At 45.8% G+C, this 26,409-nt stretch overlaps 1 protein-coding gene across 1 annotated transcript; it reads right to left on the bottom strand.

Moving 5' to 3' along the window:
- Positions 1–6,474: 6,474 nt before the first annotated feature.
- Positions 6,475–24,295, bottom strand: LOC311125520 (platelet-derived growth factor D-like; the record flags this gene model as incomplete). Its single annotated transcript, XM_084199557.1, has 6 exons — positions 6,475–6,609; positions 9,434–9,648; positions 18,913–19,123; positions 19,548–19,601; positions 23,458–23,635; positions 24,088–24,295. Coding segments are annotated over 6 exons (1,001 nt in total), but the record flags the coding sequence as incomplete, so codon positions are not given.
- Between the last annotated feature and the right edge of the window lie 2,114 nt (positions 24,296–26,409).

Genomic DNA, 26,409 nt, shown 5'->3' with positions numbered 1-26,409 from the left:
CTTCCTCCCTCCCATCCATCTCTCTTCCTCCCTCCCATCCATCTCTCTTCCTCCCTCCCATCCCTCTCTCTCTTCCTCCCTCCCTCCCATCCCTCTCTCTTCCTCCCTCCCTCTCTCTTCCTCCCTCCCTCCCATCCCTCTCTCTTCCTCCCTCCCATCCCTCTCTCTTCCTCCCTCCTCTCTTCCTCACTACCATCCCTCACTACCTCACTCTCCTTCCCATCCCTTACTCTTTCAAATTAAATTGTATTTGTCATATGTGCCGAATACAACACATGTAGTAGACCTTACATTAATGGTTACTTACCAGCTCTTTCCCAATGATGCCTACCTCTCTCTCACTCTCTCTCCCTAAATGCTGTCCACTACAATTATCTGTTACCAGCTTCCTCGGTCCCTGGGCTTTTAATACTTGGCATTAAGCGATGGATTTCTGCAACAATTACTTTGGAGTCTGGCCAAACCCTTGGCTACAGATACACATAGCTAACTCAAACTGCAACGCAACACTAACAGAATGGGACTTGTACTATGAGATATGGGTGTGTAACATAGCGAACTCGCTAGTGCATAAATACATTAACCTTACAGAACACCATAACAGCTTTAGCTAGAAAGTGCGTGCAGACACACACACTCCACTTAACGTGTCCAAGGTAAATCCAGGAACCCAAGGCAGCAGAGACTTGAGGGACGGTAGGGACAAGATCAGAGAGAAGAGATTAAGATAAATGGCGATAAATAAAGAGGGAAGAGATTCTGAAATGACGGAGGAGGGAGAGAAAATGGGAGGATGGAGCGAAAGTGGGGTTAGAGAGTCAGAGGTTTTCCCCCATTTTTATTTTCTGTGTTTCCATGGTAACAGCAGGAGGTGAACTGTCCAGATAAGGGATGAGAAACATGGGTCTGAGAATGACTTGAGGTAAGTTTCTGCAGAGGCCATGCTACTCACTTACCAATCTGCAGGTGTTTGTGTTTGTGTGTGCATGCGCGGTTGTGCGTGTGTATTAATCTGCTCCAACAAATGAATGATGCCTAAGCCAAGTTCTGAGAAGAGGGTTACTAAGGTGTCTGTGTCACAGAGGCAAGTACACAAAAACACATGCAGGATGCTGAGGGCTCGCTCAAGGCAGAGGAGTACACTGTGTTTTAGTAAACTCTGACTCACACTGCTGACTAAAGTGTAATTCCGTTAGACAATGAGAGTTAACACTGTGTTGTGTTACATCTCCTCTGGAAAAGAGATGAGAGGCTGCTGACAGAAACAGCATTCTAGGAAAGACGGCAAACAAAAAGGGATGTCCTCTCTCTTCCCCGTACTCTTTCTTACACTCCCTCATTCTCTGCCTTTTATGCTCCCTCGCTCTTTATCTCTCCCTTTCTCTCTCCCTCTCTTTCTTGTCCCCAGAGGGCACACAGACATAAAGGAAGCAGAAAAGCGGGCGAGGGCTGGGATGAGTGTGTGAGTTTGTCTTTCCTAGAATAAACACGTGGCGGGGCTAGCTTCAGGGGAGAGGGTGCCATCTAATGATAACAACACAGGAACTGGCTGTCGTGGCAAGCACAGAGACAGGAAGTCTCCATCAGTGTCATCTCTGGTCCCAATGAGGGCGGGACCACACGGAAAGAGAGAGCTGCTATTAGTGAACCGACTGATAAGTTACTGGCCCAGAATAGAATGTATGTATGCCACAGGAATACACACACACAAATAGAAAATGTGATGAAACGAGCTATTGAGCTATGAGTGGTTTGCCAGAACGCAGTTATGACTTGTGCATGTTGTTCAGTAGTGCATCAAATCAAAGTTTATTGGTTGTGTACACAGATCTGTTATAGCAGTTGCAGCGAAATGCTTGTAACTAGCGCCAACAGTCCATTAGAATGTCTCGCAAATACAATACAAATACACAAATAATCAAAAGATCAAAACAAGAAATCAAGAAATGTCAGAACGATCAATTATAAACACGTGGTGTGTATAGGCAGTATAATTTCTAAAATAAAATGTTATGTACAGTAATAGCTACACTGAGTGTACAAAACATTATGAACACCTGCTCTTTCCATGACATAGACTAACCAGGTGAAAGCTATGATCCCTTATTGATGTCACTTGTTAAATCCACTTCAATCAGTGTAGATGAAGGGGAGAAGACAGGTTAAAGAATGATTTTTAAGCCTGGAGACAATTGCGACATGGATTGCGTATGTGTGCCATTCAGAGGGTGAATGGGCAAGATGAAAGATTTAAGTGCCTTTGAACAGGGTATGGTAGTAGGTGCCAGGCACACCGGTTTAAGTGTGTCAAGAACTGCAACCCTGCTGGGTTTTTCACACTCAACAGTTTCCCGTGTGTATCAATAATGGTCCACCACCCAAAGGACATCCAGCCAACGTGACACAACTGTGGGAAGCATTGGTGGTAACATTGGCCAGCATCCCTGTGGAACGCTTTCGACACCTTGTAGAGTCCATACCCCGACGAATTGAGGCTGTGCTCAGTGCAAAAGGGGGTGCAACTGTATATTAGGAAGGTGTTGTTAATGTTTTGTACACTCAGTGTATGTTAGGATGGACTATGTGGAGAATACAGTAGATACATACACAGTGAGTAAACAACAGTATAGAAACAGTGCAAGAGGTGATCAGCGTTCAATGACTCTATATTCATGGAGCTTTAGTCTCATGGTGCAGGGCAGAGTACCGGGCAGGTAGCCGGCTAGTGATTGCTGGTCAACAACAGTCTGATGGCCTGGAGATAGTGTATGTATGAGTGTGTTTCTGTGTGTACCATTGTGTGTGTGTGTGTGTGAGTAGTTAGTGTTTCCCCTATATTTATTTAGCAGGCGATAGCCCACCGCTGCTAAATTGTTGCCACCACTGCAAAAAATAAAATATATATATAAATTATTTCTGCTGAGACACGCTTTTAAATGGATAGTCGTTGGCTCAATGACTGGAAGTCTATGGGAACAGCTAGCATGTCATTGTGCTAACGCCCCACTACTACCAGTTTTAGTGTATACCACTGTGTGTGTGTGATAGTGTATACCACTGTGTGTGTTGTCTGGCTATCTGTAATGAATCTCTGAAAATGACTATGCCTGCCAATATGGGGCTGATCAGAGAGAGAGCGAGTGGGATATAGACAAAGAGAGGGATCGAGACAGAAAGAGAAAGCAAAAGTCTGAATGACCTATCCAAGTTCCAACTGCCTTTATGACAAAACATACCATTATCTTTTCATTACGATCAGCCTCAACTGTCCATCAACTGAGTTCTAAACATGGGGATTGGTTTCCATGGCTACAGACTGTGTAGCACGATGTTAGTGTGTGGTAGTGTGAGAGAAAATGAAAGTGGAGAGGTGAAAGAATCTCATACCAATAACCAAACATACACAACACTTCTACTCCAAGGTCATGGGTTGGGCTCAGTTCCGTTTCAATTCAGTTATGAATGGAAAAGTCCACATAGAAAATCCCTTTAAATGTATCTCCTGAAGTGGTCGACCCCAGATAAGTTGGTTGTAAACAATCCGTCAGAAACGGTATCTGTCAGGTAAAGGTGGAGATGTCTACCAGCGGTCTGATTCTTTCAGATCAGTATTGTTATGGTGATGGTTTTGTGAATAACTCTCCCCCTGCTGTGTTTTACAGTGAAAAGTTCTACATTCGGAAACATTTTATGCGTGAAAAACTTTATTTATCAAAACACAACCAGCAGATATCTTTAATAAAACAGAAACACAATAAATTAATCACTAAAGCATACTGCGATGTCAGGGATCAGACAAAGGCATTCAGGCCCCTGACAGTTGTTTTGATCAAACTAAAAGCTGTCACATTACTGCTCTTCTGCATTTCTTCTTGAAGGCTGCATTATAAACATTCAAAACAACAACAAAAACAGAAATTAACAAACCGGTTATTTGAACACAAAACAGAGTGGAATGTCACTTAGAACCCGAGGACAAAGGAATGTGCTGATAAAACTGGCAGCGCCAGAGGATGTACACACACACGCACGCACACACGCCTAACTGAATAAATATGTCTTGCAGAGACTGCAGCATTAGGTGAAGGAGAGACTAGCATACAGTAAGCTATGTATTATCCATTGTGCTCAGTCTATATCTGTCTGCAGTGACACTGACATACCCAATGAGAACAGTCACAGAAGGAATCAGAACAACATGAACATGGGAAAGGACATCAAACCAAAACAAAGAACTCAGGAAGTAAAATGTGAAGGGGCCATTTGAAATCAAATGGAAAGAAAACATGATCTATGGTTCACGTGTGTGTGTGTGTGTGAACACGACTGAGACAGGGTAAAAAAACGGTCATCTATGTCTAATCTCTTGGAGCCTGACTGTCACACATAACCACATGCACGCGCATCGTATTTCACCAGTGCATGTTTCTGCACTAAAAGGCTCTCCCAATGTGTTTCAGATCACTCTTCAGCCAGCCGATAACCGTGACACACACACCCTCATCAACAGCTGGCTATTTAATAATTCTGCTCACCATATAAGTTGGTTGTAAACAATACGTCAGAAACTGCATCTGTCATAATGGTTAATCAACGCCTTTTCTTTTTTTACAACCAACTTATATGGTGAGCAGAATTATTAAATAGCTAGCTGTTGATGAGGGTGTGTAAAAGTCCCCCCCTCCCCCCTCCATCTCTCCATCTCTCAGTGCCCTGCTTTGCTTTTTAGTTTGTATTAATAGAGCTTCAGTCTGTATGGCTGGGGACTTGATGGTTGGGGCTGAGGCCAGCTCCCCAGTGTAATGTGAGTGGACCTTTATGAAGCCTAGAGGGGAAGCAGGAAGATCTTTGTTGTTTCTATATCACAGTGAGGGAGATGGGGAGGGATTGACTGATCTTGTGTTCTGAGAATGTTTCAAGGTCTTTGATACGCCCTCTCTCACACACAGATACACACACACACACACACACACCCATGATCACAGATACACAGTCTCTCTCACATTCATTCCCTCACAAAAACACACACACCTAGAATGCAGAAGATTATGATGACTCGTGGATTATGTTTGGGGATTAATTGATTGAAGAATTTGTTCATTAAGACTACACAACTCAAGGTCCAAACCGAAATAGATCTAACAACCATGGTATAGTGCAGTACAGACACAAGGCCTGCAAATATTGCAGATATAAAACATTACACAAATTCCAACCACATACTCAACCCTTCCCCCTGGGGTGAACAATCTTTCTCTTCGTTTGGGATGAACAATGACCTTGCTCTTCGTTTGGGATGAACAATGATCTTGCTCTTCGTTTGGGATGAACAATGATCTTGCTCTTCGTTTGGGATGAACAATGATCTTGCTCTTCGTTTGGGATGAACAATGATCTTGCTCTTCGTTTGGGATGAACAATGACCTTGCTCTTCGTTTGGGATGAACAATGATCTTGCTCTTCGTTTGGGATGAACAATGATCTTGCTCTTCGTTTGGGATGAACAATGACCTTGCTCTTCGTTTGGGATGAACAATTCAGATTCTCCACGATGGAAACACTTCTGGTTTGGCTGTTGGTATGATCGGAACGTCGAAACGTTCCGGTCCAAACACATTCGTCTTTCATCTGCCGGAGTAGGGGAGATGGGGGGGAATATTTGTGGAGAGGAATAAAAACAGAATGTTTTTAACTCGGCCTGGCTCTGTATCCCTCCATCTCATCCCTTCATCTGACAAATGAAGGAGGACAAGAAAAAGAACAGCATCACAGAACAAAGCAGAACTTCACAGGAAAAGCAAAGAATTTCAAATAAATAATGTTGTCTTTAGGGTGGAATGAAGACCTTGGGTCTGCTGGAATGGTTTTGTGTGTGGTTGTGATGTTTTCCTCTCTATCCTTCCCTGGAACTCATTTCACATCGATTGTACAGAGCAAAAACGGTTGCAGGAAAAGGATGTTCAAATATGAACATGAAAAATAACACAGGCATAGATACTGTATGAACACATACGGACATACACACCAGTGGATGCTGCTGAGGGGAGGACGGCTCATAATAATGGCTGGAATGGCATCAAACACATGATGTCCATGTATTTCATACCATTCCATCTATTCCGCTCCAGCCATTAACACGAGCCCGTCCTCCCCAATTAAGTTGCCACCAACCTCTTGTGATACACACATTAACCCTTCAACAGCCCTTCATCAATACCTCAGTGGATTAGCCATGTTGGGGGCTTGGGACGGTGGGTGGGGGGTAATGAGCTGGTAGTGGAGATGGTGGGGTACATTTGGGGTTTGGCTGGGTGGAAGCATGACCAGGAGTATGGATGGTTGTGGGTGACTACGTTTGTAACAGGTTGGTATGTGGATGGATGGCAGTGGAGCGAGAGAGAGAGCGAGAGAGCGAGAGATGGAGATATAAACAGCAGTTAGTCCCAGAGCTGTGTCCCCTTGTCCCATTGTCTCTCAGCGGGGTGGTCTGGAGGGACAAACACAGTCGCAGCGCTCGTGGTGCGTCAAGTGGACCTCCTCTAGGGCCCAGCGGACACGAGCTGTCTGACGTCGCAAATAACCTCCCACCTCAGGAGCATACTTCAACACCTAGAGGGGCGTGATGGAGAAGAGGAGAGGGGGGAGGAGAAGTGAGAGAGGAAAAAATACAAGAGAGGTGGGGGAGATGGCAAGGAGAGGAGAGGGGAGATGGCAAGGAGAGGAGAGGGGAGGGGCAAGGAGAGGAGAGGGGAGGGGAGGGGCAAGGAGAGGAGAGGGGAGAAAATGACTTCAATGGAAAACAATGAGATGCATGTTGGCTTGCTAACATCTTGTCTAATAGTTATCCCCCGTCTAATAGCTATCCCCCGTCTAATAGCTATCCCCTGTCTAATAGCTATCCCCTGTCTAATAGTTATCCCGTCTAATAATTATCCCCTATCTAATAGTTATCCCCGTCTAATAGTTATCCCCCGTCTAATAGCTATCCCCTCCCTCCCTCCCTCCCTCCTGTATCAAACCTCATAACAGCTATATTCACAGTCTGTTCTCACACACACACACTGGGGAGGAGGGTTCTGTTACCCCTAGCGGTTAGCGAGGAGAGCCATCAACCGGAGTGTTGCCATTTTGAATCTGGGGTTTGACTGGAAAAATCTATTGGGATGTGAGCTGGCAACCGGAGGGTTGCTGGTATCAAATCCTAAATGCCATTGCTGCCCGTTATGCCCTTGTGCAAGGCACTAAACCCCCACAACACCTGCTCCACTGGCTTCCAGTGTGGCAGCCCCCTGTTCCAACCTCTCCAGCCGTTATATGTATGTAACAGTCCCCTGTTCCAACCTCTCCAGCCGTTATATGTATGTAACAGTCCCCTGCTCCAACCTCTCCAAATGTAACAGTCCCCTGCTCCAACCTCTATATGTACAGTTGAAGTCGGAAGTTTACATACACTTAGGTTGGAGTCATTAAAACTTCGTTTTTCAACCACTCCACAAATGTCTTGTTAACAAACTATAGTTTTGGCAAGTCGGTTAGTACATCTACTTTGTGCAAGTAATTTTACCAACAATTGTTTAGAGATAGATTATTTAATTTATAATTCACTGTATCACAATTCCAGTGGGTCAGAAGTTTACATACACTAAGTTGACTGTGCGATTAAACAGCTTGGAAAATTCCAGAAAATTATGTCATGGCTTTAGAAGCTTCTGATAGGCTAATTGACATAATTTGAGTCAATTGGAGGTGTACCTATGGATGTATTTCAATGCCTACCTTCAAAATCAGTGCCTCTTTGTTTGACATCATGGGAAAATCTAAAGAAATCAGCCAAGACCTCAGATTATTTTATTTTTTTACCTCCACAAGTCTGGTTCATCCTTGGGAGCAATTTCCAAACGCCTGAAGGTACCACGTTCATCGGTACAAACAATAGTATGCATGTATCAACACCATGGGACCACGCAGCCGTCATACCGCTCAGGAAGGAGACACATTCTGTCTCCTTGAGATGAACGTAAATCAATCCCAGAACAACAGCAAAGGACCTTGTGAAGATGCTGGAGGAAACAGGTACAAAAGTATCTATATCCACAGTAAAACAAGTCCTATATCGACATAACCTGAAAGGCTGCTCAGCAAGGAAGAAGCCACTGCTCCAAAACCGTCATAAAAAAGCCAGACTACGGTTTGCAACTGCACATGGGGAGAAATATCGTACTTTTTTGAGAAATGTCCTCTGGTCTGATGAAACAAAAATAGAACTGTTTGGCCATAATGACCATAGTTATGTTTGGAGGAAAAAGGGGGTTCTTGCAAGCCGAAGAACACCATCCCAACCGTGAAGCACGGGGGTGGTAGCATGATGCTGTGGGGGTGCTTTGCTGCAGGAGGGACTGGTTCACATCACAAAATAGATGGCATCATGAGGAAGGAAAACTATGTGGATATATTGAAGCAACATCTCAAGGCATCAGTCAGGAAGTTAAAGCTTGGTCGCAAATGGGTCTTCCAAATGGACAATGACCCCAAGCATATTTCCAAAATTGTGGCAAAATGGTTTAAGGACAACAAAGTCAAGGTATTGGAGTGGCCATCACAAAGCCATGACCTCAATCCTATAGAAAATGTGTGGGCAGAACTGAAAAAGCGTGTGCGAGCAAGGAGGCCTACAAACCTGACTCAGTTACACCAGCTCTGTCAGGAGGAATGGGCCAAAATTCACCCAACTTATTGTGGGAAGCTTGTGGAAGGCTACCCGAAACGTTTGACCCAAGTTAAACAATTGAAAGGCAATGCTACCAAATACTAATTGAGTGTATGTAAACTTCTGAACCACTGGGAATGTGATGAAATAAATCATTCTCTCTACTATTATTCTGACATTTCACATTCTTAAAATAAAGTGGTGATCTTTACTGACCTAAGATAGGGAATTTTTACTAGGATTAAATGTCAAGAATTGTGAAAAACTGAGTTTAAATGTATTTGGCTAAGGTGTATGTAAACTTCCGACTTCAACTGTATGTAACAGTCCCCTGCTCCAACCTCTATATGTACATGTGTCTTTCAGAGGGGTTGGGATAAAGTAGAAGTCAAATTTCGGTTTGGACCTTGTGTACAATTGACAAATAATATGATCTTAATCTTATTTGGTCAACGTGTTAGAGGGAGGCTACAGATAGGAGACAGGAAATGACTACCACACCGAACAAACCCAAACCCCTGCAGCATAAACAGAGGCAGATGCTTCCAGACAACGTTTCCATGACAGAAGAGAGAGAGAGACGACAGAAGAGGTGAAAAGGAGGGAGAGATAGACTGGTACTGCAGTGCTGTCTGATTGTTGATGTAGTGCTAGGCCTACAGTCTGTCAGGTACATCCGTACCACAGCCGTTCCTAATGCTACATAACAGGGCATGGTGTATGTACCTCGTGTAGTTTGTCACTGGTCTTGGCCGGGCTGCAGGTACAGCCGTTCCAGCTGTCCGTCCCACAGGCACAGTTCCCCCCACAGCGCTGCACCAGTAGGCATCGTGGGAAGAACACGGCGTTGGTGGCCCTCAGCTCCTCCCTCAGGTTGACAGAGTAGTTCCGAGGTGTACAGCTGTAGCGCTTCACGTCATCATACAGACGGTCCAGGTCAACTATGGGGGAGAGAGGGAGGGAGGGAGAAGCGGAGGAGAGAACATCATTGATTGCTGATTGCAATTTGTATTTACAGTTAATACCTTTGCATTAACTATATTGGCAACATTGTTTTATTTCAACAAAGCATCTGAATGTAAATTAATGGAACTGAATGAGAAGGGGAGGGGTAAATAGAGAGGGGAGGGGTAAATAGAGAGGTGAGGGTTGAATAGAGAGGGGAGGGGTGAATAGAGAGGGGAGGGGTGAATAGAGAGGGGAGGGGTGAATAGAGAGGGGAGGGGTGAATAGAGAGGGGAGGGGTGAATAGAGAGGGGAGGGGTGAATAAAGAGGCGAGGGGTGAATAGAGGGGGGAGGGGTAAATAGAGGGGGGAGGGGTAAATAGAGGGGGGAGGGGTGAATAGAGAGGGGAGGGGTGAATAGAGAGGGGAGGGGTGAATAGAGAGGGGAGGGGTGAATAGAGAGGCGAGGGGTGAATAGACAGGGGAGGGGTGAATAGAGAGGGGAGGGGTGAATAAAGAGGCGAGGGGTGAATAGAGGGGGGAGGGGTAAATAGAGAGGGGAGGGGTGAATAGAGAGGGGAGGGGTGAATAGAGAGGGGAGGGGTGAATAGACAGGGGAGGGGTGAATAGAGAGGGGGAGGGTTGTAGGTGGGAGAGAATATTAAATGACATTGATAATCAATAAACAATTGTTCAAGAAAACTAATCTTGATTGTTTCATGTAAGTGGTTCAATTGATTGGTTTTGTGTTTTGACCATATAGAGAATGCATTTTCCTAGCACTTAAGCATTATCAGTTGCAGAATCAAAGAAAGAAGACATAACAGAAAAAGAATAAGGAAGAGACGGGGTTGGTGTCTGCTAGGTGTGTGTGTGTGTGTGTGTGTGTGCGTCACAGACAGTAAGATCTCTAATCCATGTGTAGTGTGTCTGTGTAGGCAGACTTTTCCTGGAGTGTTGGTTAGCGTGCTAGCAAGCAATAGGCTTTTCCTGGAGTGTTGGTTAGCGTGCTAGCAAGCAAAGCAGTCAGACTAGGCCCTATGGGCAGCATACTGTATGTGTGTGTGTGTGCGCATGCGTACGTGTGTGTACGGTTGTGTGTGTGTGTGAGCATGCGTGCAAAGGCTAAATCAGGACACCATTGGAAACAGACGGAACAGCTTCTACAGTAGCAGTTATCAACCCTAATACCACATCATGTAGATATGAGAGGATGGGTGTAAGTGCTGTGGCGGGGGCTCCAGCTAGCCTATCAGAGAGTGAGAAATGATGCATTGAGACCAACAAGATCTCAGGGTTTTACCAATTTGACTTCATATTCCGATGTTTGTCCAAACATCACATTTCGAAGTTTCTCTAAAAGTCAAATGAACACAAGACCCTCAGAGCCGGAGCTTCGGCTTACGGCCACAACACCCTACTATTGGTAATAGCGCTCACCGTTGCCCCTAGTGGGCGTTTTTTAAGCCATCTCCCGACATCCAGGGTACCTGGACAGATGTCGAATTTCGCCTTGGATCGTGAGTGACCTGGCTGTCGAGACAGCAGCTTTATGCTCCATAGATTCACCGAGCTGACAGACCCTGTACTGTCCTAATGTTGTACAACAGGGCAGGGGGCGTGTGTGCGTGTAGGGGTGTTCTAGGAGAATGAGTGTAATCTACAAAAGGCAGTGGTGTGGAACACTGCTCTGATACTGTCTCTGAGAGAGCGCGCCGAACAGAATGAGTATGTCACTCACACACTCCAGAGAAAATGAATAGTGTGTGTGTGTGTGTGTGTGTGTGTGTGTGTGTGTGTGTGTGTGTGTGTGTGTGTGTGTGTGAGCAGGTGTAAAGTATGTGTGAGTGTGTGTGTCCGTATGTGTGAGTGTGTGTCCGTATGTGAGTGTGTGTAAGCAGGGTTACTGGGTTCTGTACACCAGGAAGAGGCTTAGCTCTGCGTTCCTTGATAACATGGCTTGAGGAGAGCATTAAGATTGTTTTGTTCCCCACCACCTTATTGAAAACAAAGGTGAGAGACAGGAGTGTGTGTGTGTGTGTGTGTGTCTATATGTGTGTGTGTTAATGAAAACAAAGCTAGGTGCTGACTAGGGAACATTTCTGCTCGGCTGCACAGGTTGAATTTCCAATTAGAGTCTGATGTGGGTACAGCCTACCAAAGACATGCAGCAACCCTGCTAGTGCCGCAACACACACACACATACAGATCAAATCAAATCTTATTGGTTGCATATACAGTGGGGGAAAAAAGTATTTAGTCAGCCACCAATTGTGCAAGTTCCCCCACTTAAAAAGATGAGAGAGGCCTGTAATTTTCATCGTAAGTACACGTCAACTATGACAGACAAAATGAGAAAAAAAAATCCAGAAAATCACATTGTAGGATTTTTAATGAATTTATTTGCAAATTATGGTGGAAAATAACTATTTGGTCAATAACAAAAGTTTCTCAATACTTTGTTATATACCCTTTGTTGGCAATGACACAGGTCAAACGTTTTCTGTAATTCTTCACAAGGTTTTCACACACTGTTGCTGGTATTTTGGCCCATTCCTCCATGCATATCTCCTCTAGAGCAGTGATGTTTTGGGGCTGTCGCTGGGCAACACGGACTTTCAACTCCCTCCAAAGATTTTCTATGGGGTTGAGATCTGGAGACTGGCTAGGCCACTCCAGGACCTTGAAATGCTTCTTACGAAGCCACTCCTTCGTTTCCCGGGCAGTGTGTTTGGGATCATTGTCATGCTGAAAGACCCAGCCACATTTCATCTTCAATGCCCTTGCTGATGGAAGGAGGTTTTCACTCAAAATCTCACGATACATGGCCCCATTCATTCTTTCCTTTACACGGATCAGTCGTCCTGGTCCCTTTGCAGAAAAACAGCCCCAAAGCATGATGTTTCCACCCCCATGCTTCACAGTAGGTATGGTGTTCTTTGGATGCAACTCATCATTCTTTGTCCTCCAAACACGACGAGTTGAGTTTTTACCAAAAAGTAATATTTTGGTTTCATATGACCATATGACATTCTCCCAATCCTCTTCTGGATCATCCAAATGCACTCTAGCAAACTTCAGACGGGCCTGGACATGTACTGGCTTAAGCAGGGGGACACGTCTGGCACTGCAGGATTTGAGTCCCTGGCGGCGTAGTGTGTTACTGATGGTAGGCTTTGTTACTTTGGTCCCAGCTCTCTGCAGGTCATTCACTAGGTCCCCCTGTGTGGTTCTGGGATTTTTGCTCACCGTTCTTGTGATCATTTTGTCCCCACGGGGTGAGCTCTTGCGTGGAGCCCCAGATCGAGGGAGATTATCAGTGGTCTTGTATGTCTTCCATTTCCTAATAATTGCTCCCACAGTTGATTTCTTCATACCAAGCTGCTTACCTATTGCAGATTCAGTCTTCCCAGCCTGGTGCAGGTCTACAATTTTGTTTCTGGTGTCCTTTGACAGCTCTTTGGTCTTGGCCATAGTGGAGTTTGGAGTGTGACTGTTTGAGGTTGTGGACATGTGTCTTTCATACTGATAACAAGTTCAAACAGGTGCCATTAATACAGGTAACGAGTGGAGGACAGAGGAGCATCTTAAAGAAGAAGTTACAGGTCTGTGAAAGCCAGAAATCTTGCTTGTTTGTAGGTGACCAAATACTTATTTTCCACCATAATTTGCAAATAAATTCATAAAAAATCCTACAATGTGATTTTCTGGATTTCTTTTTCTCAATTTGTCTGTCATAGTTGACGTGTACCTATGATGAAAATTACAGGCCTCTCTCATCTTTTTAAGTGGGAGAACTTGCACAATTGGTGGCTGACTAAATACTTTTTTCCCCCATTGTATGTATGTTAGTGATGTGTGCACCGAGGAACTTGAAGCTTTCCACCTTCTCCACTGCGGCCCGTCGATGTGGATGGGGGCGTGCTCCCTCCGCTGTCTCTTGAAGTCCATGATCAGCTCCTTCGTTTTTTTTTTTTTTTTTATGTTGAGGGAGAGGTTATTTTCCTGGCACCACTCCGCCAAGGCCCTCACCTCCTCCCTGTAGGCTGTCTCATCATTGTTGGTAATCAGGCCTACTACTGTTGTGTCGTCTGCAAACTTGATGATTGAGTTGGAGGAGTGCATGGCCACGCAGTCATGGGTGAACAGGGAGTACAGGAGGGGGCTGAGTACGCACCCTTGTGGGGCCCCTGTGTTGAGGATCAGCGTAGTGGAGGTGTTGTTTCCTACCTTCAACACCTGGGGGCGGCCCGTCGGGAAGTCCAGGACCCAGTTGCACAGGGCTGGGTTCAGATCCAGGGCCCCAAACTTAATGATGAGCTTGGAGGGTACTATGGTGTTGAAGGCTGAGCTGTAGTCAATGAAGCGCATTCTTACATAGGTATTCATCTTGTCCAGATGGGATAGGGCAGTGTGCAGTGCGATGGCATCTATTGAGGCAGTATGCAAATTGAAGTGGGTCTAGGGTGTGAGGTAAGGTGGAGGTGATATGATCCTTAACTAGCCTCTCAAAGCACTTCATGATGACAGAAGTGAGTGCTATGGGGCGATAGTCATTTAGTTCAGTTACGTTTACTTTCTTGGGTACCGGAACAATGGTGGACATCTTGAAGCAAGTGGGGACAGCAGACTGGGATAGGGAGAGATTAAATATGTCCGTAAACACTGAGGATATGGCTAGGGAAGCCGTCTGAGCCGGCAGCCTTGCGAGGGTTAACACGCTTCAATGTCTTACTCACGTCGGCCATGGAGAACAAGTACCCACAGTCCTCGGGAGCAGCCCGCGTCGGTGGCACTGTTATCCTCAAAGCAGACATCGGTGTCTGAGACGTGGCTGGTTTTCCCAATCCGTGATTGTCTGGAGTCCCTGCCAAATATGTCTTGTGTCTGAGCCGTTGAATTGCGACTCCACTTTGTCTCTGTACTGACCTTTTTCCCCTGTTTGCTTGTCTTACTGTTTGTATTCAACCATATTCCCAGTCACCTTGCCGTGGTTAAATGCGCTTTCAGTTTTGCACGAATGCTATCCACGGTTTTTGGTTTGGGTAGGTTTTAACAGTCACAGTGGGAACAACATCCCTGTCATGAGAATTCTGTTATCTCAATGGTTGCACTCAAGCTTTGAATAATTCCCAGAGGGTGTAAGGCTCTGGTTTAATAATGAATGAAACAAAGTCCCGTTCTGCAATAGGTCAGTCTTTTTATTCATGAGAGCTCTGGCGCTAAAAACACACACAGCCTTTTTATATGCTTTCACACAAAGGAACTTTGCTCCGCCCACCTTTAGGCGGCCTGTGACTTTCCACAGTATAGAATGTTTATTTCAGCAGTTTCTAGGTCCCCCTTACTATGGAATGTTCATCTCCAACAGTTTCTACCCATCTTCCCTGTTAGTGGTTTTATTGTCTTATAACTAACACAGTTTACACATGTATACAGTATTGGGGTGGAAACACTTTAGTCATTACTTTACACATACAAATCTATCAATCCCCTACACACTTCCTGATGAACTCAGTCAGCGTATATGTCAATGTTATTCTCAGGGCCAACCCGGAACATATCCCATTCGGCATGATCAAAACAATCTTGAAGCATGGATTCTGATTGGTCAGACCAGCGTTGAATAGACCTTAGCAAGGGAACTTCCTGTTTGAGTGATCTGATTTGCTGAAGGGAGGGCGGGGGATGGCCTTACAGCCATCCCGGAAGGGGGAGTAACAATGGGCTGGAGTTTTTTAAGCACGAGTACCACAGGCAATGTGTTGATAGAACTTCGGTAGCGTTTTCCTCAGATTTGCTTTGTTAAAGTCCCCAGCAACAATTAATGCGGTCTCAGGATATGCGGTTTCCAGTTTGCACAAAGTCCAGTGTAGTTCCTTGAGGGCCGTCGTGGTATCGGCTTGAGGGGGAATATACATGGCTGTGACGATAACCAAAGAAAATTATCTTGGGAGGTAATACGGTCGGCATTTGATGGTGAGGTATTCCAGATTTGGAGAACAAAATTACTTGAGTTCCTGTACGTTACCACAAATCACACCATGAGCAGTTAATCATGAAACATACACCTCCGTCTTTATTCCTATCTGCACTATGTACTGAGAACCCAGCTGGCTGTATGGACGGGGACAGTATATCCAGAGAGAGCCATGATTCCGTGAAACAGAGTATGTTACAGTCCCTGATGTCTCTCTGGAAGGAGATCCTCGCCCTGAGCTTGTCTACTTTATTGTCCAGGGACTGAACATTAGCGAGTAATATACTCGGAAGCGGTGGATGGTGTGAACACCTCCTGAGTCCACTCCGAATACCTCTTCTCCACTGGCGGCGTCTTGGCGCAGCCTCTGGGATAAGTTAAATTGCCTTGGGGGGTACGAACAAAGGATCTAATTTGGGAAAGTCGGTTTTCTGGTCAGAATGCTGGTGAGTTACCGCCGCTCTGATATCCAAAAGTTATTTCCGGCTGTATGTAATAACACACAAAACTTTGTGCTAATAATGTAAGAAATAACACACACCAAAAAAAGATCTACTGCAAAGTTGCTTAGGAGCTAGAATCAGAGCTGCCATGTCTATTGGCGCCATCTTGCCAAAGACACACACGAACACAAACACAGATGCACACATACACAGACGCACACAATTGTCCACACACGCAGAACCATACACACATGAAAAAACCTACATACACAAACACGGATGTTCACACACTCTAAGCTCTGTATGGAGATACATAAACCCAACACACACGCATAGGAGTTGCTGACAGTAGTCAGAGTCTTAGCCAAGCCCAACTATTTACTCAGAAACAGGAAGTCCCTCAGAAACAGGAGTTACCTCAGGAACAGGAGTTACCTCAGGTGGAGAGAGCGAAAGAAGGAAAGAGCGAGAGAGAGCGAGAGCGAGAGCGAGAGCGAGAGCGAGAGCGAGAGCGAGAGCGAGAGAGAGAGAGAGAGAGAGAGAGGAAAAGGAGAGGGAGTATGGAAAAAGAGAGAGAGAGAGACTGTGTGGAAAGAAGAGAGAGTGTGGGGAAAAAAGAGGGGAGAAGGAGAGGAGAGAGGAGGAAATAAAGGAGGCAAGAAAGTGAGGGAAGAAGGGGAGAGAAACTAATAAGAAGGGAAGGGTGTGATGAGGAAATACAGGACACGACAGAGAACGAGGCGAGTGACAGTGTTGTGATGAGTCTGGTCCAGTCTGTTGAACACAGTCTCAGTGTTAATGTGTCTGGTCCAGTCTGTTGAACACAGTCAGTGTTGTGATGTGTCTGGTCCAGTCTGTTGAACACAGTCAGTGTTGTGATGTGTCTGGTCCAGTCTGTTGAACACAGTCTCAGTGTCAATGTGTCTGGTCCAATCTGTTGAACACAGTCAGTGTTGTGATGTGTCTGGTCCAGTCTGTTGAACACAGTCTCAGTGTTGTGATGTGTCTGGTCCAGTCTGTTGAACACAGTCAGTGTTGTGATGTGTCTGGTCCAGTCTGTTGAACACAGTCTCAGTGTTGTGATGTGTCTGGTCCAGTCTGTTGAACACAGTCTCAGTGTTAATGTGTCTGGTCCAGTCTGTTGAACACAGTCTCAGTGTTAATGTGTCTGGTCCAGTCTGTTGAACACAGTCTCAGTGTTAATGTGTCTGGTCCAGTCTGTTGAACACAGTCTCAGTGTTGTGATGTGTCTGGTCCAGTCTGTTGAACACAGTCAGTGTTGTGATGTGTCTGGTCCAATCTGTTGAACACAGTCAGTGTTGTGATGTGTCTGGTCCAGTCTGTTGAACACAGTCAGTGTTGTGATGTGTCTGGTCCAATCTGTTGAACACAGTCTCAGTGTTGTGATGTGTCTGGTCCAATCTGTTGAACACAGTCAGTGTTGTGATGTGTCTGGTCCAATCTGTTGAACACAGTCAGTGTTGTGATGTGTCTGGTCCAGTCTGTTGAACACAGTCAGTGTTGTGATGTGTCTGGTCCAGTCTGTTGAACACAGTCAGTGTTGTGATGTGTCTGGTCCAGTCTGTTGAACACAGTCAGTGTTGTGATGTGTCTGGTCCAGTCTGTTGAACACAGTCAGTGTTGTGATGTGTCTGGTCCAATCTGTTGAACACAGTCAGTGGTGTGATGTGTCTGGTCCAATCTGTTGAACACAGTCAGTGTTGTGATGTGTCTGGTCCAGTCTGTTGAACACAGTCAGTGTTGTGATGTGTCTGGTCCAGTCTGTTGAACACAGTCAGTGTTGTGATGTGTCTGGTCCAGTCTGTTGAACACAGTCAGTGTTGTGATGTGTCTGGTCCAATCTGTTGAACACAGTCAGTGTTGTGATGTGTCTGGTCCAGTCTGTTGAACACAGTCAGTGTTGTGATGTGTCTGGTCCAGTCTGTTGAACACAGTCAGTGTTGTGATGTGTCTGGTCCAGTCTGTTGAACACAGTCTCAGTGTTGTGATGTGTCTGGTCCAGTCTGTTGAACACAGTCAGTGTTGTGATGTGTCTGGTCCAGTCTGTTGAACACAGTCAGTGTTGTGATGTATCTGGTCCAATCTGTTGAACACAGTCAGTGTTGTGATGTATCTGGTCCAGTCTGTTGAACACAGTCTCAGTGTCAATGTGTTTTCTCTGAGAGGGAGGAAAGAGATGTGCTGACCTCTGACCAACTACAACAAGCAGCAACAGAGACAAACCTCACACACCTTCCCCTCCACCACACACACACACACACACACACACACACACACACACACACACACACACACACCACTCATGCTCACACACCTTCCCCTCCACCACACACACACATACACCACTCTCACATACGCTTGCCGACAAGCCCCAGTCTCCCTATAAGAGCTGGGAGAATTATTATAAATAATAATATGCCATTTAGCAGACGCTTTTATCCAAAGCGACTTACAGTCATGCGTGCATACATTTATTTGTGTATGGGTGGTCCCGGGGATCGAACCCACTACCTTGGCGTTACAAGCGCCGTGCTCTACCAGCTGAGCTACAGAGGACCACATTATTATTTTATTTTGGGGGGAATATTTAGCTTCTCTCATTTTCCCCAGGTTCACCTTGAAGGTTTTGTACTGGCAGACTAAGAAACTCACACTCACACATCTTGGTGCAAGGGAAGGAGGAAGGCTCAAGTCTTTGTGCTATCAAGGTCTCCCTTCACTGAAGCACAGACCACAATATGTCCTCCTTTGAAATTACTTTTCTTTGTGTGTGTAAGCTCCTGTGTGTGTGTGTGTGTGTGTGTGTGTGTTATTACTCTTGTTCTGTCTGCTGTTGTGGTGGTAGGCCCGGGGTCTGTACATGGCTGTCTCTCTGTACAAGCTGTCCAGGTCCTGTCTCCAGCTGTCAGGGTTGAGGTGGCGGAGGAGCTGTTCCACTGTGTTGAAGGCTGCTATGGTCTGGTCCAATGCTGCTGCCGTCAGAGGAACATCAGTCACCGCTGGAGCCAACACTGACAGACCGTCCTCCTGGAGGAGGAGAGGGAGGTGGGGGGGGGGGGTCAAAAGTTCAGAGCAGGGACACAAGGTCCTCTTTAGTCTTTGAGAGAGTTCTAGTGTGTCTATGTGACATATGTGTGTGTGTCTATGGACTGCTCAGCACCAGTATCTGAGCTGCCCTCTGAACTGTGCCTGTGAAAGGTTTACAAAGGTCAGGGGACAACCTTGATCTTTTAATCAGCCTAATGACTGGGCACTAGAGCCCTCTATCTATCTCCATGCTGGGACCAGGAGTTGTTCCTACTGCTGATCAGGAGGGTCAGGGGGTCTGACACTGGGCTGTGAGGGGCCAGGGGACCTTAGAGACTCACCTGCAGTCAGTCCCCCTCTTCTCCTGAGTAAGTGCAGGTGTGTGTGCATGTGTGTGTGGCGCATGCTTGCATGTCTAACTCACCATCAGGGTCACAGCCTCCCAGTTAGTCTTGGATGCTGTAGGAGGAGAATCATCCTGGAGGAAGGAAGGAGAGAGATAATGAAGGAGTGGTATTTGGGTTATTCTGGTGCATTTACATAACTCCTGTCAGAACATCAGGATAACATCAGGATAATCCCTGGTTTAATTCCAGGTGATGGGATCAGGAGTTGGTCAGGACATGTCTGTCTGTCTGTGTTGGATCAGAATTCATCTGTCTAACATTGTGCTAATGGGAGTTTGCTACAAAGTGCTGAGAAGAGTTCACAGACAGTCCCTAATGGTTGAGCAGCATTCCTCTCCTGGGCCCAGATTCACAAAACACTTCTTACACAAAAACTTAAGAAGCTTCTTAAGAGAAAAAAATAAGTTCTAAAGACTTTTCCTCAACAATATCTTAAGATGTAATGATTTTCTTACAAACTTCTCAAATATCTTCTTATGAATCTTCTTAAGATGTGTTGCTAGGCAACCTTTTTAGCTAGCTATCTAGCTAGCAATGGCAATCATGTTAGCATATTTCCTACTGAGATTACTGTTCTAAAACATCTTCTTGGTTAAAAATAATCAATACTGAAACTTTCAGATTAAGTTTGTGAGTGAATTAAACATGTTCAATTGCTTTCATGAGCTTATTCTCTCTGCCCTGAGTTTAGCTATCTTGGAATTAAGAACACATTTTCAAGAATCTAATTTCTTCTTAACGGTTTGCTAAAGGAGAAAAATAAGAAATAACGCAAGAACAATTCCAATAACATTTTTGAGGAATAGCAGCTTTGCTTAACTTTCTTCATAAGTCTATTGTGTAGAAAACAATGGCAGTTAAGAAGAAATGTCTTCTTAAGAAGGTTTTTGTGAATCTGGGCCCTGTTCTCCTCCCCGACCCCTTCATCAGACAGAGAGATGAGGTGCTCTATGTAGAGGAGAGGAGAGCCACCACCCTCAACTGTTTGTGAAAGGTGATTTGTGAACACACCCCTTGCAGATGTGCACCTGCTGCTGGTTGATCTTCTGTGTAATGCCTCTCCTAAAAACACAGGCTGCAGTTCATAGAGCGGTCCACCACAGACCCTGTTTACTGGTTTACCTTCAGCTCTGTTAAATTAAGTTCAAAGTGACCCTGAGGGAACAACTATACATCTGCATAACATGCAGTCTGATCTTTTGTTTTACAGCGTCTGTTTCTCGTGTGCAACCCACACGTGCTTTGACAGGAACCCCTCTGACTTCATCCACAGCTGCGGTAGTGAGCTTGTGTTGTGTGTAGACTTCCTCTTTGCTATGAGTCTCATAAATGAGTAGTGTGTGTATGTGTGTGTGTGTGTGTGTGTGTGTGTGTGGCCCCTGCAGCAGCCCCAGATGTGTATCAGAGTTAGCATCTGACCTTATTAGGTCATAAGCCATCAGATTCAGTAAACTGTCCCACAGTCCTGTGCTTCAGAGGGGAATGCAGGGACAGCTGGGCCTGGGCCACACACGCACCTGGGACTTTTAATAGGAAGAACAGTTTACAGTGCCTTTAGAGTTTACAGAGTAGGTCAACGGGGACATGAAGCCACGTCTGGTAGCTGGAGAGTCGTGGCACACTAGACTAGGTCCTCCTGGGTAGGAAAGGTTTCAGATGGTCACAGGGTAAGAAGGGTTTGGGAAGCAGTGCTTTCAGGGTGAAAAGATAAATAACAGATATTGCCATAAAAAGGTATATTGCCATAATTGACTTGTGTTTCTTTAGTATGTTTCCATGCTCCTGCTACTAATAACGTGTCAGTAAGACCTCCTCTCAGACATGATATTTCTGGAGGGGATTATTATGCTTTTAGTATCGTTTTGCCACAGACGGTGTTGGTTTACTGGGAATATCTATTTATGTATTTATGGGAAAACCTTAGTGGGTCCCAGAATAGCTGCAGAGCCTGGCAACATCTGGGAGTCTCCGGGAACAGAGTAGTGTTCCTGAATCATATTCCCGCCTGGTTCTGGAGGATTCCTCGTTAAGGAAATTAAGAAAAGCACTGCAGCATTCAGTCAGGGTCATGGTCATGTTGTTGTGCTTGTGTGAATGTGTGTGTGTGTGTGTGTGTGTGTGTGTGTGTGTGTGTGTGTGTGTGTGTGTGTATATATTGGAGGGGTTGGGTTAAAGCAGAAGACACATTTCCATCACATATGGACTAATAAAGTATATCTTATCGTATTGTGGTTTTGTTGTTTTGTGGTTGTGTTATGGTTGTTTTGTGGTTGTATTGTGGTTGTGTTATGGTAATGGTTGTATTGTGGTTATGTTGTTTTGTGTTTGTGTTATGGTTGTATTGTGGGTATGTGTTTGTGTTTTGTGGGTGTGTTATGGTTGCATGTGGTTGTGTAAAAGTTGTATTGTGGTTGTGTAATAGTTGCATTGTGGTTGTGTAATAGTTGCATTGTGGTTGGGTTTGTGGTTGTGATGACAAATGACTGATAGAGTCTAGTTCCTCTTTGAGAGTCCCTCCCACTCGCTTGTAACACTCCCTCTTTCTCTCTCTCCTCACACTCCCTCTCTCTTTGTTTTGGAGGAGTTATCGGCTGTCAGCTTGATAGGATCTGAGACACCTGTTCTCTACCTTTCTCTCCCCACCCTCTCTTTCTCTCTCTACCTCTCCTCCACCTTATCTATACAGCAGGGCAGAACAAATTAGAGCTGTTAAATGAAGCCTCTCACAGCCCTAGGAGGTGGCTACTGGGAGGCCAATCTAATGGCAGCTTCCCTGTCTGGGAAAGTGTGTTGCACACACACACAAACACACACACACAGTGTCACTGTGCTGAGGACACACAGCAGGCAGCTACACACAAGGACAGAGGAATGAAAAAGAACAACATGAGGCACTGTGGAGTAGGAATAATAACAGACATATGCCTACCTCTCCAGGCGAAAGACAGAGGAGAGGGGAGAGAGAGGAGAAGAGGGGAGATCGAGAGGAGAGAGAGAGAAGAGAGGAGAGAGAGGAGATCGAGAGGAGAGAGAGGAGAGAGAGAGAAGAGAGGAGAGAGAGAAGATCGAGAGATGAGAGGGGAGAGAGGAGATATAGAGAGAGGAAAGAGGGGAGAGAGAGAGGAGAGAGGGAAGAGAGGAGATATAGAGAGAGGAAAGAGAGGAGAGAGGGGAGAGAAATGAGAGAGAGGGGAGAGGAGATCGAGAGAGGAGATCGAGAGATGAGAGAGGAGAGAGGGGAGAGAGGAGAGAGGAAAGAAGGGAGAGAGGAGATGGGAGAGAGAGAGAGGAGAGATGGGAGAAATAGAGGAGAAATAGAGGAAAGAGGAGAAATAGAGGAGAGAGAGGAGATAGGAGAGAGGGGAGAGAGAGAGAGGAGAGAGAGAGGAGAGAGCGAGAAGAGAGGAGAGAGCGAGAAGAGAGGAGATAGAGAGGGTAAGAGAGGAGAGGGGGGAGAGAGAGAGGAGAGAGAGTGCAGAGAGGTATGGGATAATGTGTGTTTAAAGTCAAATGCTTTAAAGGGCAGAATAAAAACCTGTCTGTCTCTTCAGTGATGATAATGTGTTTGAAAACCAAGGGAACATCTCCACATCTAAATCTTCCTCCACTATCCAACTACTGACGTTGTGACAAAGCTAATCTTCTCATCCAGACTGGGCCTTTTAAAGAGCACATACTCAGCCTCCCTCCATCTCCCTCCTCTTTTGTCAAGTTAGACATCTTTCAAAAGAATGGGTTTAGTCATCTCCTAATTCAGGAAGGATTTTGGTAGCACCGTACTTGAACCCTCTGTCATACAGACTACATTAGACTGTCATAAGGATGACATAAGAGATTAATTGGCAGTTATAACACCAGCTTTACATCTTTACGTTTCAACACCATCTTTGTGGAACGAGATGCAGTCACATCCTGATGTTCACTCACCAGTAGAGAGTAGTGGAGTTTGAAGCCAGGCTTGGCCACGAAGTAGTCGTCTGACTTGAAGGTGACTTTGAGGATGTTGGTTTTGGAGGTGAGATGAGGGGGGACTCTATGACCACACCATCTCCCCCAGACAATAGTACTGGTCTCTGAGATGTCCTCCACCTCCACAAAGTCATACCTACAAGCGAAGGGGGAGAGGAGGGGGTCACTAACCTGTCAATCAATGGATTTAATTAATCAATTAATCATCACTGTTCACTAGAAAAGGGATAATTGTTGGAGAGCAGTCACCTCCCTCTCTCTCTCTCTGTTTCTCTCCCTCACATTCTCTCTCTTTCTGTTTCTCTCCCCTCTCTCTTGTCTAAAGTGCTTACAAAGACAGATGCCTTTGGTTTGGGGATTCAAATTATATTCTCTCCTCACCCTCAAGGACATATTCTTCATTACTGCAAAGAAAGCAACCTTCATCCCTCCCTCCACTCTTTAGTCTCTGTAGATGTCGATACCCGCATCAGAGGGATGCCAGCCTTCTCTCTTCACTCAAATCTCCCTTTTCATCCATAACAAACTCAGCTAACTTTCTCTCTCCCTGGCGCTTCAATCTTTCTCTACCTATCCTCCCTCTCTCACCTGCAGACTTCGTTCTCTGGTTCCTCCAGTGCAAAGTGGGAGTCAAACTCCAGGGTGATGCGGGTGTTGTGGGGAGACAGTAGTTTCCATGACAACTGCAGGTTCCGGGGGTAGGCGTTAGGGAAGCGGGGGCTCTGGATGGTTCCCCCTGCTGCAGTTACCGTGACGACCTCTTCTTTCCGGTACAAGTCTGTAAGGTGATTGCTGTCTGTTAGCAGTTATAACTGGTATAGGTTGGTGAGTTTACTCTCTGGGATTTCATACACACACACACACACACACACACAGACAGACAGTTACAGAGTTAGAGTGAGAGAGACAGAAAGAGCGATAGAAAGAGCGATAGAAAGAGAGAGAGAGAGAGAGAGAGAGAAAGAGAGAGAGAGACAGAAAGAGAGAGAGAGAGAGAGAGAGAGAGAGAGAGAGAGAGAGAGAGCGTGCGAGAGAGAGAAAGAGAGATACAGACACAGACAGGACTAGGACAAACAAAGAAAAACAGTAAACTAAACTATTCCAATAAATAGTTTATATTCCTACATAGTCCTCCTAATGCTCTGTGACTGAATCAGAGGACATGAATCCATCTCTCTACCGCTCTCACCCAGTTGAAGTAGTTATTGTGACCTATTCAGGGGCACAGGGTTAGTGAGTGGTGTCAAATGAGGAAAGGCTTTGAATATCTGCTCGACCACACATGATCGCTAGCAACTCTATCAAACATGTCTGTTTCTGTAGAAACACACTTCTCTCCCCCTCCCTCCATCTCTTCCTCATGTCTCCCTCCATCTCTCCCTCATGTCTCTCTCCATCTCTCCCTCATGTCTCCCTCCATCTCTCCCTCATGTCTCCCTCCATCTCTCCCTCATGTCTCCCTCCATCTCTCCCTCATGTCTCCCTCCATCTCTCCCTCATGTCTCCCTCCATCTCTCCCTCCATCTCTCCCTGATGTCTCCCTCCATCTCTCCCTCATGTCTCCCTCCATCTCTCCCTCATGTCTCCCTCCATCTCTCCCTCATGTCTCTCTCCATCTCTCCCTCATGTCTCCCTCCATCTCTCCCTCATGTCTCCCTCCATCTCTCCCTCATGTCTCCCTCCATCTCTCCCTCATGTCTCCCTCCATCTCTCCCTCATGTCTCCCTCCATCTCTCCCTCATGTCTCCCTCCATCTCTCCCTCATGTCTCCCTCCATCTCTCCCTCATGTCTCCCTCCATCTCTCCCTCATGTCTCCCTCCATCTCTCCCTCATGTCTCCCTCCATCTCCATCTCTTCTCTCCCCCTCTCTCCCTCATGTCTCTCTCCCTGATGAGTGGACTGATGTACTGTAGTGCCTATATCCATAGTGATGTTAATTACGCGATGTGAAAGCAGGAATATGACGTGTGTGCTTCTGTCTGTGTGTGTACGGTGCGTACGTGCGTCAATAGAGCACACCATAGAGGGAGAGGAGGAGGAGAGCAGTGATGCATGGAGTGGCCAATCCAATTCTAAAATTGAACCATTTACATATACAGTGCATTCGTAAAGTATTCAGACACCTTGACTTTTCCCACATGTTGCTATGTTACAGCCTTATTCTAAAATTGATTAAATATAATTTTTTGTCAGAGCAAACGCCAATTGTCCATAGAGCTCCGAGACAGAATTGTGTCGAGGCACAGATCTGGGGAAAGGTACCAAAACATTTCTGAACACAGTGGCCTCCATCACTCTTAAATAGATAAAGTTTGGAACCACCAAGACTCTTCCTAGAGCTGGCTGTCCGGCTTAACTGAGCAATCGGGGGAGAAGGGCCTTGGTCAGGGAGGTGACCAAGAACCCGATGGACAGAGCTTGAGAGTTCCTCTGTGGAGATGGAGAACCTTCCAGAAGGACAACCATCTCTGCAGCACTCCACCAATCAGGCCTTTATGATAGAGTAACCAGACGGAAGCCACTCCTCAGTAAAAGGCACATGACAGCCCACTTGGGAGTTTGTCAAAAGGCACCTAAAGGACTCTCAGACCATGAGAAACAAGCTTCTCTGGTCTGATGAAACCAAGATTGAACTCTTTGGCCTGAATGCCAAGCGTCACGTCTGGAGGAAACCTGGCACCATCCCTACGGTGAAGCATGGTGGCAGCTTCATGCTGTGGGGATGTTTTTCCAGCAGCAGGGACTGGGAGACCAGTCAGGATCGAGAGAAAGCTGAACGGAGCAAAGTACAGGGAGATCCTTGATGAAAACCTGCTCCAGAGCACAAAGGAGTGAGAGAGAGAGCAGAGAGAGAAAAAGTGAATATGAGAGGTGGCAGAGTGAGACGTCCGGTTCCCACAGAGCCAGCA

The sequence above is a fragment of the Coregonus lavaretus genome (assembly GCF_964263955.1).
Source record: "Coregonus lavaretus genome assembly, contig: HAP1_SCAFFOLD_4895, whole genome shotgun sequence".
Lineage (NCBI taxonomy): Eukaryota > Metazoa > Chordata > Actinopteri > Salmoniformes > Salmonidae > Coregonus > Coregonus lavaretus.
The sequence above is the reverse complement of the archived record's forward strand: the minus strand, read 5'-3'. Positions and strand labels throughout refer to the sequence as shown.